The 12,169-nt window shown below is 54.5% G+C and overlaps 1 protein-coding gene across 1 annotated transcript in view; it reads left to right on the top strand.

The window, feature by feature from the left end:
• The window catches only part of tmem151a (transmembrane protein 151A), a 19,691-nt gene extending 7,568 nt beyond the window's left edge, over positions 1 to 12,123 (top strand). The window contains exon 2 of the mRNA XM_062964894.1: positions 8,416 to 12,123. Coding sequence (XP_062820964.1) covers positions 8,416 to 9,777 — 1,362 coding nt within the window. The 3' untranslated portion in view covers positions 9,778 to 12,123. The remainder of the gene's footprint in view (positions 1 to 8,415) is intronic.
• Positions 12,124 to 12,169: the final 46 nt, after the last annotated feature.

Genomic DNA, 12,169 nt, shown 5'->3' with positions numbered 1-12,169 from the left:
ACAACATCACACAGTCCTAAACGCTTGGGAAGTGTTCGACTTGTGATTTTGTGATACGAAATCCAGCATATCTATCTGGTTTGCTGTGTCATACAATGCCATTGTGTCAATAATAATAATAATAATAATAATAATAATAATATTGTTAATATTAATAACTGGATCTGCACACATCATCCGAAAATACATCACACAGTCCTAAACGCTTGGGAAGTGTTCGACTTGTGATTTTGTGATACGAAATCCAGCATATCTATCTGGTTTGCTGTGTCATACTATGTCGTTGTGTCAATAACAACACAACAACAATAATAATAATGTGGAGGTGGGTCATTGTTGTCTCCTGAGGAGTGGGAGATATTTCCGGATGAATGGATTTAATTTAATTATACATACGTTTTTAAGGTTTTTATAATGTATTTTAATAATGTTATTAACGGATTTATATGTACTGCTTTGGTTTTATGATTCTATTCTTTGGGCATTGAATTTTGCCGATTTTTGTAAGCTGCCCCGAGTCCCCTCGGGTGAAAAGGGCGAGGTATAATTGTTGTAAATAAATAAAGAATAACTATTTGTGGAAGTGGGAGCTTGTCTCTGTAAATCAGTGGTTCCCAAACTTATTTGGCCTGCCGCCCCCTTTCCAGAAAAAATATGACTCAGCGCCCCCTGGAAGGGGTGGGCGTGGCTTAGAGGGGTGGGCGTGACTCCTGCTCAAAAGGGCGGGGCTGAGCCTCTCCCCTAGTCCAAGATGCAGGGATGCGAGGGGAGGTGGGCGAGGCCACAAATGGGCTGCCAGGACTGGGATGGGCGGAGTTACGAGCTCTGAGGTAGGGCTGAGCTTCTATCGCTTGCCAGGACACAGGGGGCGGGGCTAGAGGAGGGGGCGGGGCCTCTTCCCAAGTGCCTGACGGGGCTGAACCTCTATACCTCGCGCCTGTGTTCTAACAAGCGCCTCAGGGGAGGTATAGAGGCCCCGCCCCCACCCTTAGCCCAGCCTTTTAGTCCTAAAAGGCCTCTCAGGAGATATAGAGGCTCAGCCCTGTCTCGGGCTCTTGGAAAGAGGCTCCGCCCCCACCCTTAGCCCCGCCTTTAGTCCTAAAAGGCCTCTCAGGAGATATAGAGGCTCAGCCCTGTCTCGGGCTCTTGGAAAGAGGCTCCGCCCCCACCCTTAGCCCCCCCTTTTAGTCCTAAAAGGCCTCTCAGGAGAGATATAGAGGCTCAGCCCTGTCTCTGGCTCTTGGAAAGAGGCTCCGCCCCCACCCTTAGCCCCGCCTTTAGTCCTAAAAGGCCTCTCAGGAGATATAGAGGCTCAGCCCTGTCTCTGGCTCTTGGAAAGAGGCTCCGCCCCCACCCTTAGCCCCGCCTTTTAGTCCTAAAAGGCCTCTCAGGAGAGATATAGAGGCTCAGCCCTGTCTCGGGCTCTTGGAAAGAGGCTCCGCCCCCACTCTTAGCCCCGCCTTTAGTCCTAAAAGGCCTCTCAGGAGATATAGAGGCTCAGCCCTGTCTCGGGCTCTTGGAAAGAGGCTCCTCCCCCACCCTTAGCCCCGCCTTTAGTCCTAAAAGGCCTCTCAGGAGATATAGAGGCTCAGCCCTGTCTCGGGCTCTTGGAAAGAGGCTCCGCCCCCACCCTTAGCCCCGCCTTTAGTCCTAAAAGGCCTCTCAGGAGATATAGAGGCTCAGCCCTGTCTCGGGCTCTTGGAAAGAGGCTCCGCCCCCACCCTTAGCCCCCCCTTTTAGTCCTAAAAGGCCTCTCAGGAGAGATATAGAGGCTCAGCCCTGTCTCTGGCTCTTGGAAAGAGGCTCCGCCCCCACCCTTAGCCCCGCCTTTAGTCCTAAAAGGCCTCTCAGGAGATATAGAGGCTCAGCCCTGTCTCTGGCTCTTGGAAAGAGGCTCCGCCCCCACCCTTAGCCCCGCCTTTTAGTCCTAAAAGGCCTCTCAGGAGAGATATAGAGGCTCAGCCCTGTCTCGGGCTCTTGGAAAGAGGCTCCGCCCCCACTCTTAGCCCCGCCTTTAGTCCTAAAAGGCCTCTCAGGAGATATAGAGGCTCAGCCCTGTCTCGGGCTCTTGGAAAGAGGCTCCGCTCCCACCCTTAGCCCCGCCTTTAGTCCTAAAAGGCCTCTCAGGAGAGATATAGAGGCTCAGCCCTGTCTCGGGCTCTTGGAAAGAGGCTCCGCCCCCACCCTTAGCCCCGCCTTTAGTCCTAAAAGGCCTCTCAGGAGATATAGAGGCTCAGCCCTGTCTCGGGCTCTTGGAAAGAGGCTCCGCCCCCACCCTTAGCCTCGCCTTTAGTCCTAAAAGGCCTCTCAGGAGAGATATAGAGGCTCAGCCCTGTCTCGGGCTCTTGGAAAGAGGCTCCGCCCCCACCCTTAGCCCCGCCTTTTAGTCCTAAAAGGCCTCTCAGGAGAGATATAGAGGCTCAGCCCTGTCTCGGGCTCTTGGAAAGAGGCTCCACCCCCACCCTTAGCCCCGCCTTTAGTCCTAAAAGGCCTCTCAGGAGATATAGAGGCTCAGCCCTGTCTCGGGCTCTTGGAAAGAGGCTCCGCTCCCACCCTTAGCCCCGCCTTTAGTCCTAAAAGGCCTCTCAGGAGAGATATAGAGGCTCAGCCCTGTCTCGGGCTCTTGGAAAGAGGCTCCGCCCCCACCCTTAGCCCCGCCTTTTAGTCCTAAAAGGCCTCTCAGGAGAGATATAGAGGCTCAGCCCTGTCTCGGGCTCTTGGAAAGAGGCTCCACCCCCACCCTTAGCCCCGCCTTTAGTCCTAAAAGGCCTCTCAGGAGATATAGAGGCTCAGCCCTGTCTCGGGCTCTTGGAAAGAGGCTCCACCCCCACCCTTAGCCCCGCCTTTTAGTCCTAAAAGGCCTCTCAGGAGAGATATAGAGGCTCAGCCCTGTCTTGGGCTCTTGGAAAGAGGCTCCGCCCCCACCCTTAGCTCCGCCTTTTAGTCCTAAAAGGCCTCTCAGGAGAGATATAGAGGCTCAGCCCTGTCTCGGGCTCTTGGAAAGAGGCTCCTCCCCCACCCTTAGCCCCGCCTTTAGTCCTAAAAGGCCTCTCAGGAGATATAGAGGCTCAGCCCTGTCTCGGGCTCTTGGAAAGAGGCTCCGCCCCCACCCTTAGCTCCGCCTTTAGTCCTAAAAGGCCTCTCAGGAGAGATATAGAGGCTCAGCCCTGTCTCGGGCTCTTGGAAAGAGGCTCCTCCCCCACCCTTAGCCCCGCCTTTAGTCCTAAAAGGCCTCTCAGGAGATATAGAGGCTCAGCCCTGTCTCGGGCTCTTGGAAAGAGGCTCCGCCCCCACCCTTAGCCCCGCCTTTAGTCCTAAAAGGCCTCTCAGGAGAGATATAGAGGCTCAGCCCTGTCTCGGGCTCTTGGAAAGAGGCTCCTCCCCCACCCTTAGCCCCGCCTTTAGTCCTAAAAGGCCTCTCAGGAGATATAGAGGCTCAGCCCTGTCTCGGGCTCTTGGAAAGAGGCTCCGCCCCCACCCTTAGCTCCGCCTTTAGTCCTAAAAGGCCTCTCAGGAGAGATATAGAGGCTCAGCCCTGTCTCGGGCTCTTGGAAAGAGGCTCCTCCCCCACCCTTAGCCCCGCCTTTAGTCCTAAAAGGCCTCTCAGGAGATATAGAGGCTCAGCCCTGTCTCGGGCTCTTGGAAAGAGGCTCCGCCCCCACCCTTAGCTCCGCCTTTAGTCCTAAAAGGCCTCTCAGGAGAGATATAGAGGCTCAGCCCTGTCTCGGGCTCTTGGAAAGAGGCTCCTCCCCCACCCTTAGCCCCGCCTTTAGTCCTAAAAGGCCTCTCAGGAGATATAGAGGCTCAGCCCTGTCTCGGGCTCTTGGAAAGAGGCTCCGCCCCCACCCTTAGCTCCGCCTTTAGTCCTAAAAGGCCTCTCAGGAGAGATATAGAGGCTCAGCCCTGTCTCGGGCTCTTGGAAAGAGGCTCCTCCCCCACCCTTAGCCCCGCCTTTAGTCCTAAAAGGCCTCTCAGGAGATATAGAGGCTCAGCCCTGTCTCGGGCTCTTGGAAAGAGGCTCCGCCCCCACCCTTAGCTCCGCCTTTAGTCCTAAAAGGCCTCTCAGGAGAGATATAGAGGCTCAGCCCTGTCTCGGGCTCTTGGAAAGAGGCTCCTCCCCCACCCTTAGCCCCGCCTTTAGTCCTAAAAGGCCTCTCAGGAGATATAGAGGCTCAGCCCTGTCTCGGGCTCTTGGAAAGAGGCTCCGCCCCCACCCTTAGCTCCGCCTTTAGTCCTAAAAGGCCTCTCAGGAGAGATATAGAGGCTCAGCCCTGTCTCGGGCTCTTGGAAAGAGGCTCCTCCCCCACCCTTAGCCCCGCCTTTAGTCCTAAAAGGCCTCTCAGGAGATATAGAGGCTCAGCCCTGTCTCGGGCTCTTGGAAAGAGGCTCCGCCCCCACCCTTAGCTCCGCCTTTAGTCCTAAAAGGCCTCTCAGGAGAGATATAGAGGCTCAGCCCTGTCTCGGGCTCTTGGAAAGAGGCTCCTCCCCCACCCTTAGCCCCGCCTTTAGTCCTAAAAGGCCTCTCAGGAGATATAGAGGCTCAGCCCTGTCTCGGGCTCTTGGAAAGAGGCTCCGCCCCCACCCTTAGCTCCGCCTTTAGTCCTAAAAGGCCTCTCAGGAGAGATATAGAGGCTCAGCCCTGTCTCGGGCTCTTGGAAAGAGGCTCCTCCCCCACCCTTAGCCCCGCCTTTAGTCCTAAAAGGCCTCTCAGGAGATATAGAGGCTCAGCCCTGTCTCGGGCTCTTGGAAAGAGGCTCCTCCCCCACCCTTAGCCCCGCCTTTAGTCCTAAAAGGCCTCTCAGGAGATATAGAGGCTCAGCCCTGTCTCGGGCTCTTGGAAAGAGGCTCCGCCCCCACCCTTAGCTCCGCCTTTAGTCCTAAAAGGCCTCTCAGGAGAGATATAGAGGCTCAGCCCTGTCTCGGGCTCTTGGAAAGAGGCTCCTCCCCCACCCTTAGCCCCGCCTTTAGTCCTAAAAGGCCTCTCAGGAGATATAGAGGCTCAGCCCTGTCTCGGGCTCTTGGAAAGAGGCTCCGCCCCCACCCTTAGCTCCGCCTTTAGTCCTAAAAGGCCTCTCAGGAGAGATATAGAGGCTCAGCCCTGTCTCGGGCTCTTGGAAAGAGGCTCCTCCCCCACCCTTAGCCCCGCCTTTAGTCCTAAAAGGCCTCTCAGGAGATATAGAGGCTCAGCCCTGTCTCGGGCTCTTGGAAAGAGGCTCCTCCCCCACCCTTAGCCCCGCCTTTAGTCCTAAAAGGCCTCTCAGGAGATATAGAGGCTCAGCCCTGTCTCGGGCTCTTGGAAAGAGGCTCCTCCCCCACCCTTAGCCCCGCCTTTAGTCCTAAAAGGCCTCTCAGGAGAGATATAGAGGCTCAGCCCTGTCTCGGGCTCTTGGAAAGAGGCTCCTCCCCCACCCTTAGCCCCGCCTTTAGTCCTAAAAGGCCTCTCAGGAGATATAGAGGCTCAGCCCTGTCTCGGGCTCTTGGAAAGAGGCTCCGCCCCCACCCTTAGCTCCGCCTTTAGTCCTAAAAGGCCTCTCAGGAGAGATATAGAGGCTCAGCCCTGTCTCGGGCTCTTGGAAAGAGGCTCCTCCCCCACCCTTAGCCCCGCCTTTAGTCCTAAAAGGCCTCTCAGGAGATATAGAGGCTCAGCCCTGTCTCGGGCTCTTGGAAAGAGGCTCCGCCCCCACCCTTAGCTCCGCCTTTAGTCCTAAAAGGCCTCTCAGGAGAGATATAGAGGCTCAGCCCTGTCTCGGGCTCTTGGAAAGAGGCTCCTCCCCCACCCTTAGCCCCGCCTTTAGTCCTAAAAGGCCTCTCAGGAGATATAGAGGCTCAGCCCTGTCTCGGGCTCTTGGAAAGAGGCTCCTCCCCCACCCTTAGCCCCGCCTTTAGTCCTAAAAGGCCTCTCAGGAGATATAGAGGCTCAGCCCTGTCTCGGGCTCTTGGAAAGAGGCTCCTCCCCCACCCTTAGCCCCGCCTTTAGTCCTAAAAGGCCTCTCAGGAGATATAGAGGCTCAGCCCTGTCTCGGGCTCTTGGAAAGAGGCTCCGCCCCCACCCTTAGCTCCGCCTTTAGTCCTAAAAGGCCTCTCAGGAGAGATATAGAGGCTCAGCCCTGTCTCGGGCTCTTGGAAAGAGGCTCCTCCCCCACCCTTAGCCCCGCCTTTAGTCCTAAAAGGCCTCTCAGGAGATATAGAGGCTCAGCCCTGTCTCGGGCTCTTGGAAAGAGGCTCCGCCCCCACCCTTAGCTCCGCCTTTAGTCCTAAAAGGCCTCTCAGGAGAGATATAGAGGCTCAGCCCTGTCTCGGGCTCTTGGAAAGAGGCTCCTCCCCCACCCTTAGCCCCGCCTTTAGTCCTAAAAGGCCTCTCAGGAGATATAGAGGCTCAGCCCTGTCTCGGGCTCTTGGAAAGAGGCTCCTCCCCCACCCTTAGCCCCGCCTTTAGTCCTAAAAGGCCTCTCAGGAGATATAGAGGCTCAGCCCTGTCTCGGGCTCTTGGAAAGAGGCTCCACCCCCACCCTTAGCTCCGCCTTTAGTCCTAAAAGGCCTCTCAGGAGATATAGAGGCTCAGCCCTGTCTCGGGCTCTTGGAAAGAGGCTCCTCCCCCACCCTTAGCCCCGCCTTTAGTCCTAAAAGGCCTCTCAGGAGATATAGAGGCTCAGCCCTGTCTCGGGCTCTTGGAAAGAGGCTCCTCCCCCACCCTTAGCCCCGCCTTTAGTCCTAAAAGGCCTCTCTGGAGATATAGAGGCTCAGCCCTGTCTCGGGCTCTTGGAAAGAGGCTCCGCCCCCACCCTTAGCTCCGCCTTTAGTCCTAAAAGGCCTCTCAGGAGAGATATAGAGGCTCAGCCCTGTCTCGGGCTCTTGGAAAGAGGCTCCTCCCCCACCCTTAGCCCCGCCTTTAGTCCTAAAAGGCCTCTCAGGAGATATAGAGGCTCAGCCCTGTCTCGGGCTCTTGGAAAGAGGCTCCTCCCCCACCCTTAGCCCCGCCTTTAGTCCTAAAAGGCCTCTCAGGAGATATAGAGGCTCAGCCCTGTCTCGGGCTCTTGGAAAGAGGCTCCACCCCCACCCTTAGCCCCGCCTTTTAGTCCTAAAAGGCCTCTCAGGAGAGATATAGAGGCTCAGCCCTGTCTCACGCTCTTGGGAAGAAGCCACGCCCACTCTTCTAGCTCCGCCCCGTGTCCTAACAGGTGCCTCAGGTACTCAGCCCTGTCTCCGGCACTTGGGAAGAGGCCCCGCCCCTCCTCTGGCCCCGCCCCCGTGTCCTAATAGGTGCCATCACCACCCCCCTGGATCGCTGCAGCGGCCACCAGGGGGCGGTAGCACCCACTTTGCTGTAAGTAGACACCCCAGCCACACACATACAGACATATTTTCACTTGTATTATTATTAGGCAATAGAAATTAAGTGCGCAGATATTGGATGGGGGGCATCCCAACTCCGGCCCATATCCTTGTCAGCGTCAGTACCAGAAGCTTGGTGTGCTTCCTTATATATCGGAACGGAAAACATTGACTACAAAAATGTGTTGGATAATCCAGAACCTTGGATAAGCGAGTGTTGGATAAGTGAGACTCTACTGTAATGATAATAATAATAATAAGTACGATATGATACTTAGGCATTAAAAACGAAATGCACAGATACAGAACAAATGACATTTCGGTTGACAACAATAATATATGTGAAAGGGACCTAGTAAATCACAAACTGAACATGAGCCAACAATGTGATGCAGCAGCTGAAAAAGCCAATGGATTCTAAGCTGCATCAATGGGAGAATAGTGTCTGGATCAGGCATGGAGGAATGTCTATGTTAATTGCATGTTTCATGCATATGCCTATGTCTGATGTTTTTATAGTTTTAATGGTTTTAATCTACAGTTGTATGTATTTTATTTAGATATGTGATATATTTTTATGTACAGTAGAGTCTCACTTATCCAAGCCTCGCTTATCCAAGCCTCTGGATAATCCAAGCCATTTTTGTCATCAATGTTTTCAATATATCGTGATATTTTGGTGCTAAATTCGTAAATACAGTAATTACAACATAACATTACTGCGTATTGAACTACTTTTTCTGTCAGATTTGTTGTATAACATGATATTTTGGTGCTTAATTTGTAAAATCATAACCTAATTTGATGTTTAATAGGCTTTTCCTTAATCCCTCCTTATTATCCAAGATATTCGCTTATCCAAGCTTCTGCTGGCTCGTTTAGCTTGGATAAGTGAGACTCTACTGTATTTGAAAGGCATTGAATTTTGCCATTTATTATGTTGTAAACCGCTTTGAGTCCCCCCAGGGGTGAGAAAAGCGGTATAGAAATGCAGTTAATAATAATAATAATAATAACGGGACTTGTAACCTTGTGTTGTTTCTTCTCTTCTTCTCCTTCTTTCCTTTCTTCTACGGCGAGCAGCAGCGCCCACTCAAGCAGTCCCTCAGCAGCTCCCTCTGCCGTGAGTCCCACTGGAAATGCCTCTTCCTCACCCTGCTGATGTTCGGCTGCTTCGGCGTCATGGCCTGGTGCCGCCTCTCGACGGTGACCCGCCTGAGCTACGACAGCTCCTACCAGGGCACCTCGGTGGTCTACCACGACAGCCCCTGCTCCAACGGCTACATCTACATCCCGCTGGCCTTCCTGGGCATGCTCTACGTGGTCTACCTGGTGGAGTGCTGGCACCGCTTCGCCAAGGGGCAGATGCAGTTCCGCGTGGACACGGCCAGCGTCTACGAGAAGGTCCAGCGCATGCAGCAGGCCACGCCGTGCATCTGGTGGAAGGCCATCAGCTACCACTACATCCGCCGCACCCGGCAGGTCACCCGCTACCGCAACGGCGACGCCTACACCACCACCCAGGTCTACCATGAGCGGGTGAACACCCACGTGGCCGAGACCGAGTTTGACTACTCCGGCCACGGGGTGAAGGACGTCTCCAAGGAGCTGCTGGGCCTCTCGGACTACCCGGTCACCAAGCTCCGCTTCACCAAGTGCTTCAGCTTCGCCACCGGAGAGGCGGAGGCAGCCTACCTGACCCAGCGGGCCCGCTTCTTTGGCGAGAACGAGGGCCTGGACGACTACATGGAGGCCCGCGAGGGGATGCACCTCAAGAACGTGGACTTCAAGGAGCACATGCTGGTCTTCCCCGACCCGGGGCGGCCCCCTTGGTACACGCGGCGCTGGGTCTTCTGGCTGGCCTCTTTCTTTTTGCTCTCCTGGCCGCTCCGGGTGCTGGCCGAGTACCGCATGGCCAACGTCCACTACCACGTCGAGAAGCTCTTTGGGGCGGACGACGGCCCCAGCCCGCTGGACACCTCGGGGGCGTACGGGCGGCGCATCTCTCGGGTTAACACTGTGGACATGACCGAGCTGGAGTGGCACATCCGGTCCAACCAGCAGCTGGTGCCCAGCTACTCGGAGGCCATCCTGATGGACTCGTCCCTCGTGGCCGGAACGGCCTACCTCCGCAGCTGCCAGCGCTGCCGCCGGACTGTCAGCAGCAACTCCCTGCCCTCGCGAGGCACCCGGGCCCTCTACGCCCGCCTGCCCTTCAGCTGCAGCCGCTTCTCGCTGGGCGGCACGCGCCGGTGCGGGGGGATCCTCCGCAGCCTGAGCGGCAGCCACGTGGGCAGCAGCATCGAGACCGAGCCGCTGGAGAGCCCCCCGTGCTACCAAGACGCCCTGTACTTTCCGGTCCTGATCGTGCACGGAGGGGAGGGCTGCCATCGCAACGGGCAGAGGCCCGGCCCGGCGGAGAGGGCTGCGGGGACCCCGCTGTGATCCGACGGGGGGGGGGGGGGCAGGTTGACGCCGGGCCCCGAGGGAGAGAAACAGACGCACAGGATCCCACTCTTCCTCCGCTGACCCGTTCCCTTGGCCTCGAGTGGGCTCTGACGTCGTCGGTTGACTCGAGACCCCCCGCCCATCCCCCGTCCCCACGGATTCTCTCGAAACATGCAAAGGGACGGTCCCGGTGGTCAACATTACCTTGTTTTGCACAATACGTTTGCTTTGGAAATGTATTTATTTCAAGGATGTGAGAGGCGTCTCGGAAAACGCTTCGGAGATGGGGGGAAAGGAGAGAGCGTTCCTGGCCTGGAAAATATTGTGAGGGGTGTCTCCGGAAATAGGTTGAGACTAGAGAGAGGAAAGTGGGGAGTCTTGCAAGGCCGGGTCTGGGCACAGCAAACAGAAAACCAGTCCAAGAAAACAGGGGGTCAAAAAGAGCAGTGCGGGAATCGACCCATCCCACCCATCTCCAACCATGAGGGCTAGAATCGTGCTTAGAACATCAAATCCTGGGCTCTGCTTGAAGCTCGTGGGTGTGAGAGACCTCCTCATTGGAGGAGAGAGGGGGTGAGGGGGTCGTCACAAGGAACCCAGGATCTTTACCTTTGTGACAGAGATCAACATGCAACACGTATCCGTATTGACCAACTCTACCCAGATTCCTATCTCATGAAGTTTACCTAGCAAGTCAAGGTTCTCCATAGCCAGGAGAAGGATTTCAGAATGCCATGTGCTGGGAAGGTCTATGGTAGAGTTATCTGATTGGACACCATAGGAAACAGGGTGGTTGACCCATCAGGGTGGTCCTCAACTACTCATTCCCGTCGAGCTTGTACGAGTATCATTTGGAGAAAGTCTCCAATGAGCAGATAGGAAGGCCTCATATGAGTATCATTTGGAGAAGGTCTCCATTGGGCAGGGAGGAAGACCTCGTACGAGTATCATTTGGAGAAGGTCTCCATGGGCAGGTAGGAAGTTCTCATACCATGCTCTACTTACTTGATGCATCTGTGCAACATTTGAGGAGGTGACATGGTGAGCAAGTTCAGGATCCTAGGTGGGGAAGGGGAGAACGGTCACGATGAAGGCCATCTTGGGCCATCAGCTTTATCATTAGTGAAGGTCTCCAATGAGATGGTAGGAGGACCCCATATGAGTATCACTACTGAAAGTCTCTGATGGGCAGGTAGGAAGACCTCATATGAGTATCATTAGTGAAAGTCTTCGATGGGCAGGTAGGAGGACCTCACATGAGTATCACTACTGAAAGTCTCTGATGGGCAGGTGGGAAGACCTCATACGAGTATAGTGAAGGTCTCCATTGGGCAGGTAGGAGGACCTCATATGAATATCACTAGTGAAAGTCTCTGATGGGCAGGTGGGAAGACCTCATACGAGTATCATTAGTGAAGGTCTCCAATGGGCAGGTGGGAAGACCTCATATGAATATCATTAGTGAAGATCTCCAATGAGCTGGTAGGACCTCATATGAGTATCACTAGTGAAAGTCTTCGATGGGCAGGTAGGAGGACCTCATATGGGTATCACTAGTGAAGGTCTCCGGTGGGCAGGTGGAAAGACCTCATATGAGTATCATTAGTGAAAGTCTTCAAGTCTACCTCATATGGGTATCACTAGTGAAGGTCTCCGATGAGCTAGTAGGAAGACCTCATATGAGTATCACTACTGAAAGTCTCTGATGGGCAGGTGGGAAGACCTCATACGAGTATCATTAGTGAAGGTCTCCGATGAGATGGTAGGAAGTGAAAGTCTTCGATGGGCAGGTAGGAAGACCTCATACGAGTATCACTAGTGAAAGTCTTTGATGGGCAGGTGGGAATGATATGAGTATCATTAGTGAAAGTCTTCAAGTCTACCTCATATGGGTATCACTAGTGAAGGTCTCTGATGAGCTGGTAGGAGGACCTCATATGAGTATCATTAGTGAAAGTCTTCAATGAGCAGGTGGGAAGACCTCATATGAGTATCGCTAGTGAAGGTCTTCGATGGGCAGGTGGGAAGCCAAACTCATGTCCTACCAAATGGCAATCTCTTTGAAGAAGTCCAACCCAAAAGGGATGTGTCCGTATGGCCATTCTTGGACCCTATATTCTAATTTGGGGGATTTCCAGGGGTGTGACGGGTTTGGACATCTCCAACTTGTGTGAGATTTTGATTTTTTTTTTTTTGCTTCCTGGGGAAGGTAAACAAAGGCTCGAAAGCACCCCTGGCTTCTCTACTCATGGTCAGAAGGAGAAGGAAACGGGATATTGGAACCAGACCTAGAGATTTTGAAATAAAATGGAAGGCGGCTCCTCGCTTTGGGGGCAAAACCGATCTCTCGTCACGCTGTGTCCTTGTGGAAGTGGGTGGGCGCAGAACA

The sequence above is a fragment of the Anolis carolinensis genome, unplaced genomic scaffold (genome assembly GCF_035594765.1).
Source record: "Anolis carolinensis isolate JA03-04 unplaced genomic scaffold, rAnoCar3.1.pri scaffold_14, whole genome shotgun sequence".
NCBI lineage: Eukaryota > Metazoa > Chordata > Lepidosauria > Squamata > Dactyloidae > Anolis > Anolis carolinensis.
This window is presented reverse-complemented; position numbering and strand designations above follow the sequence as displayed.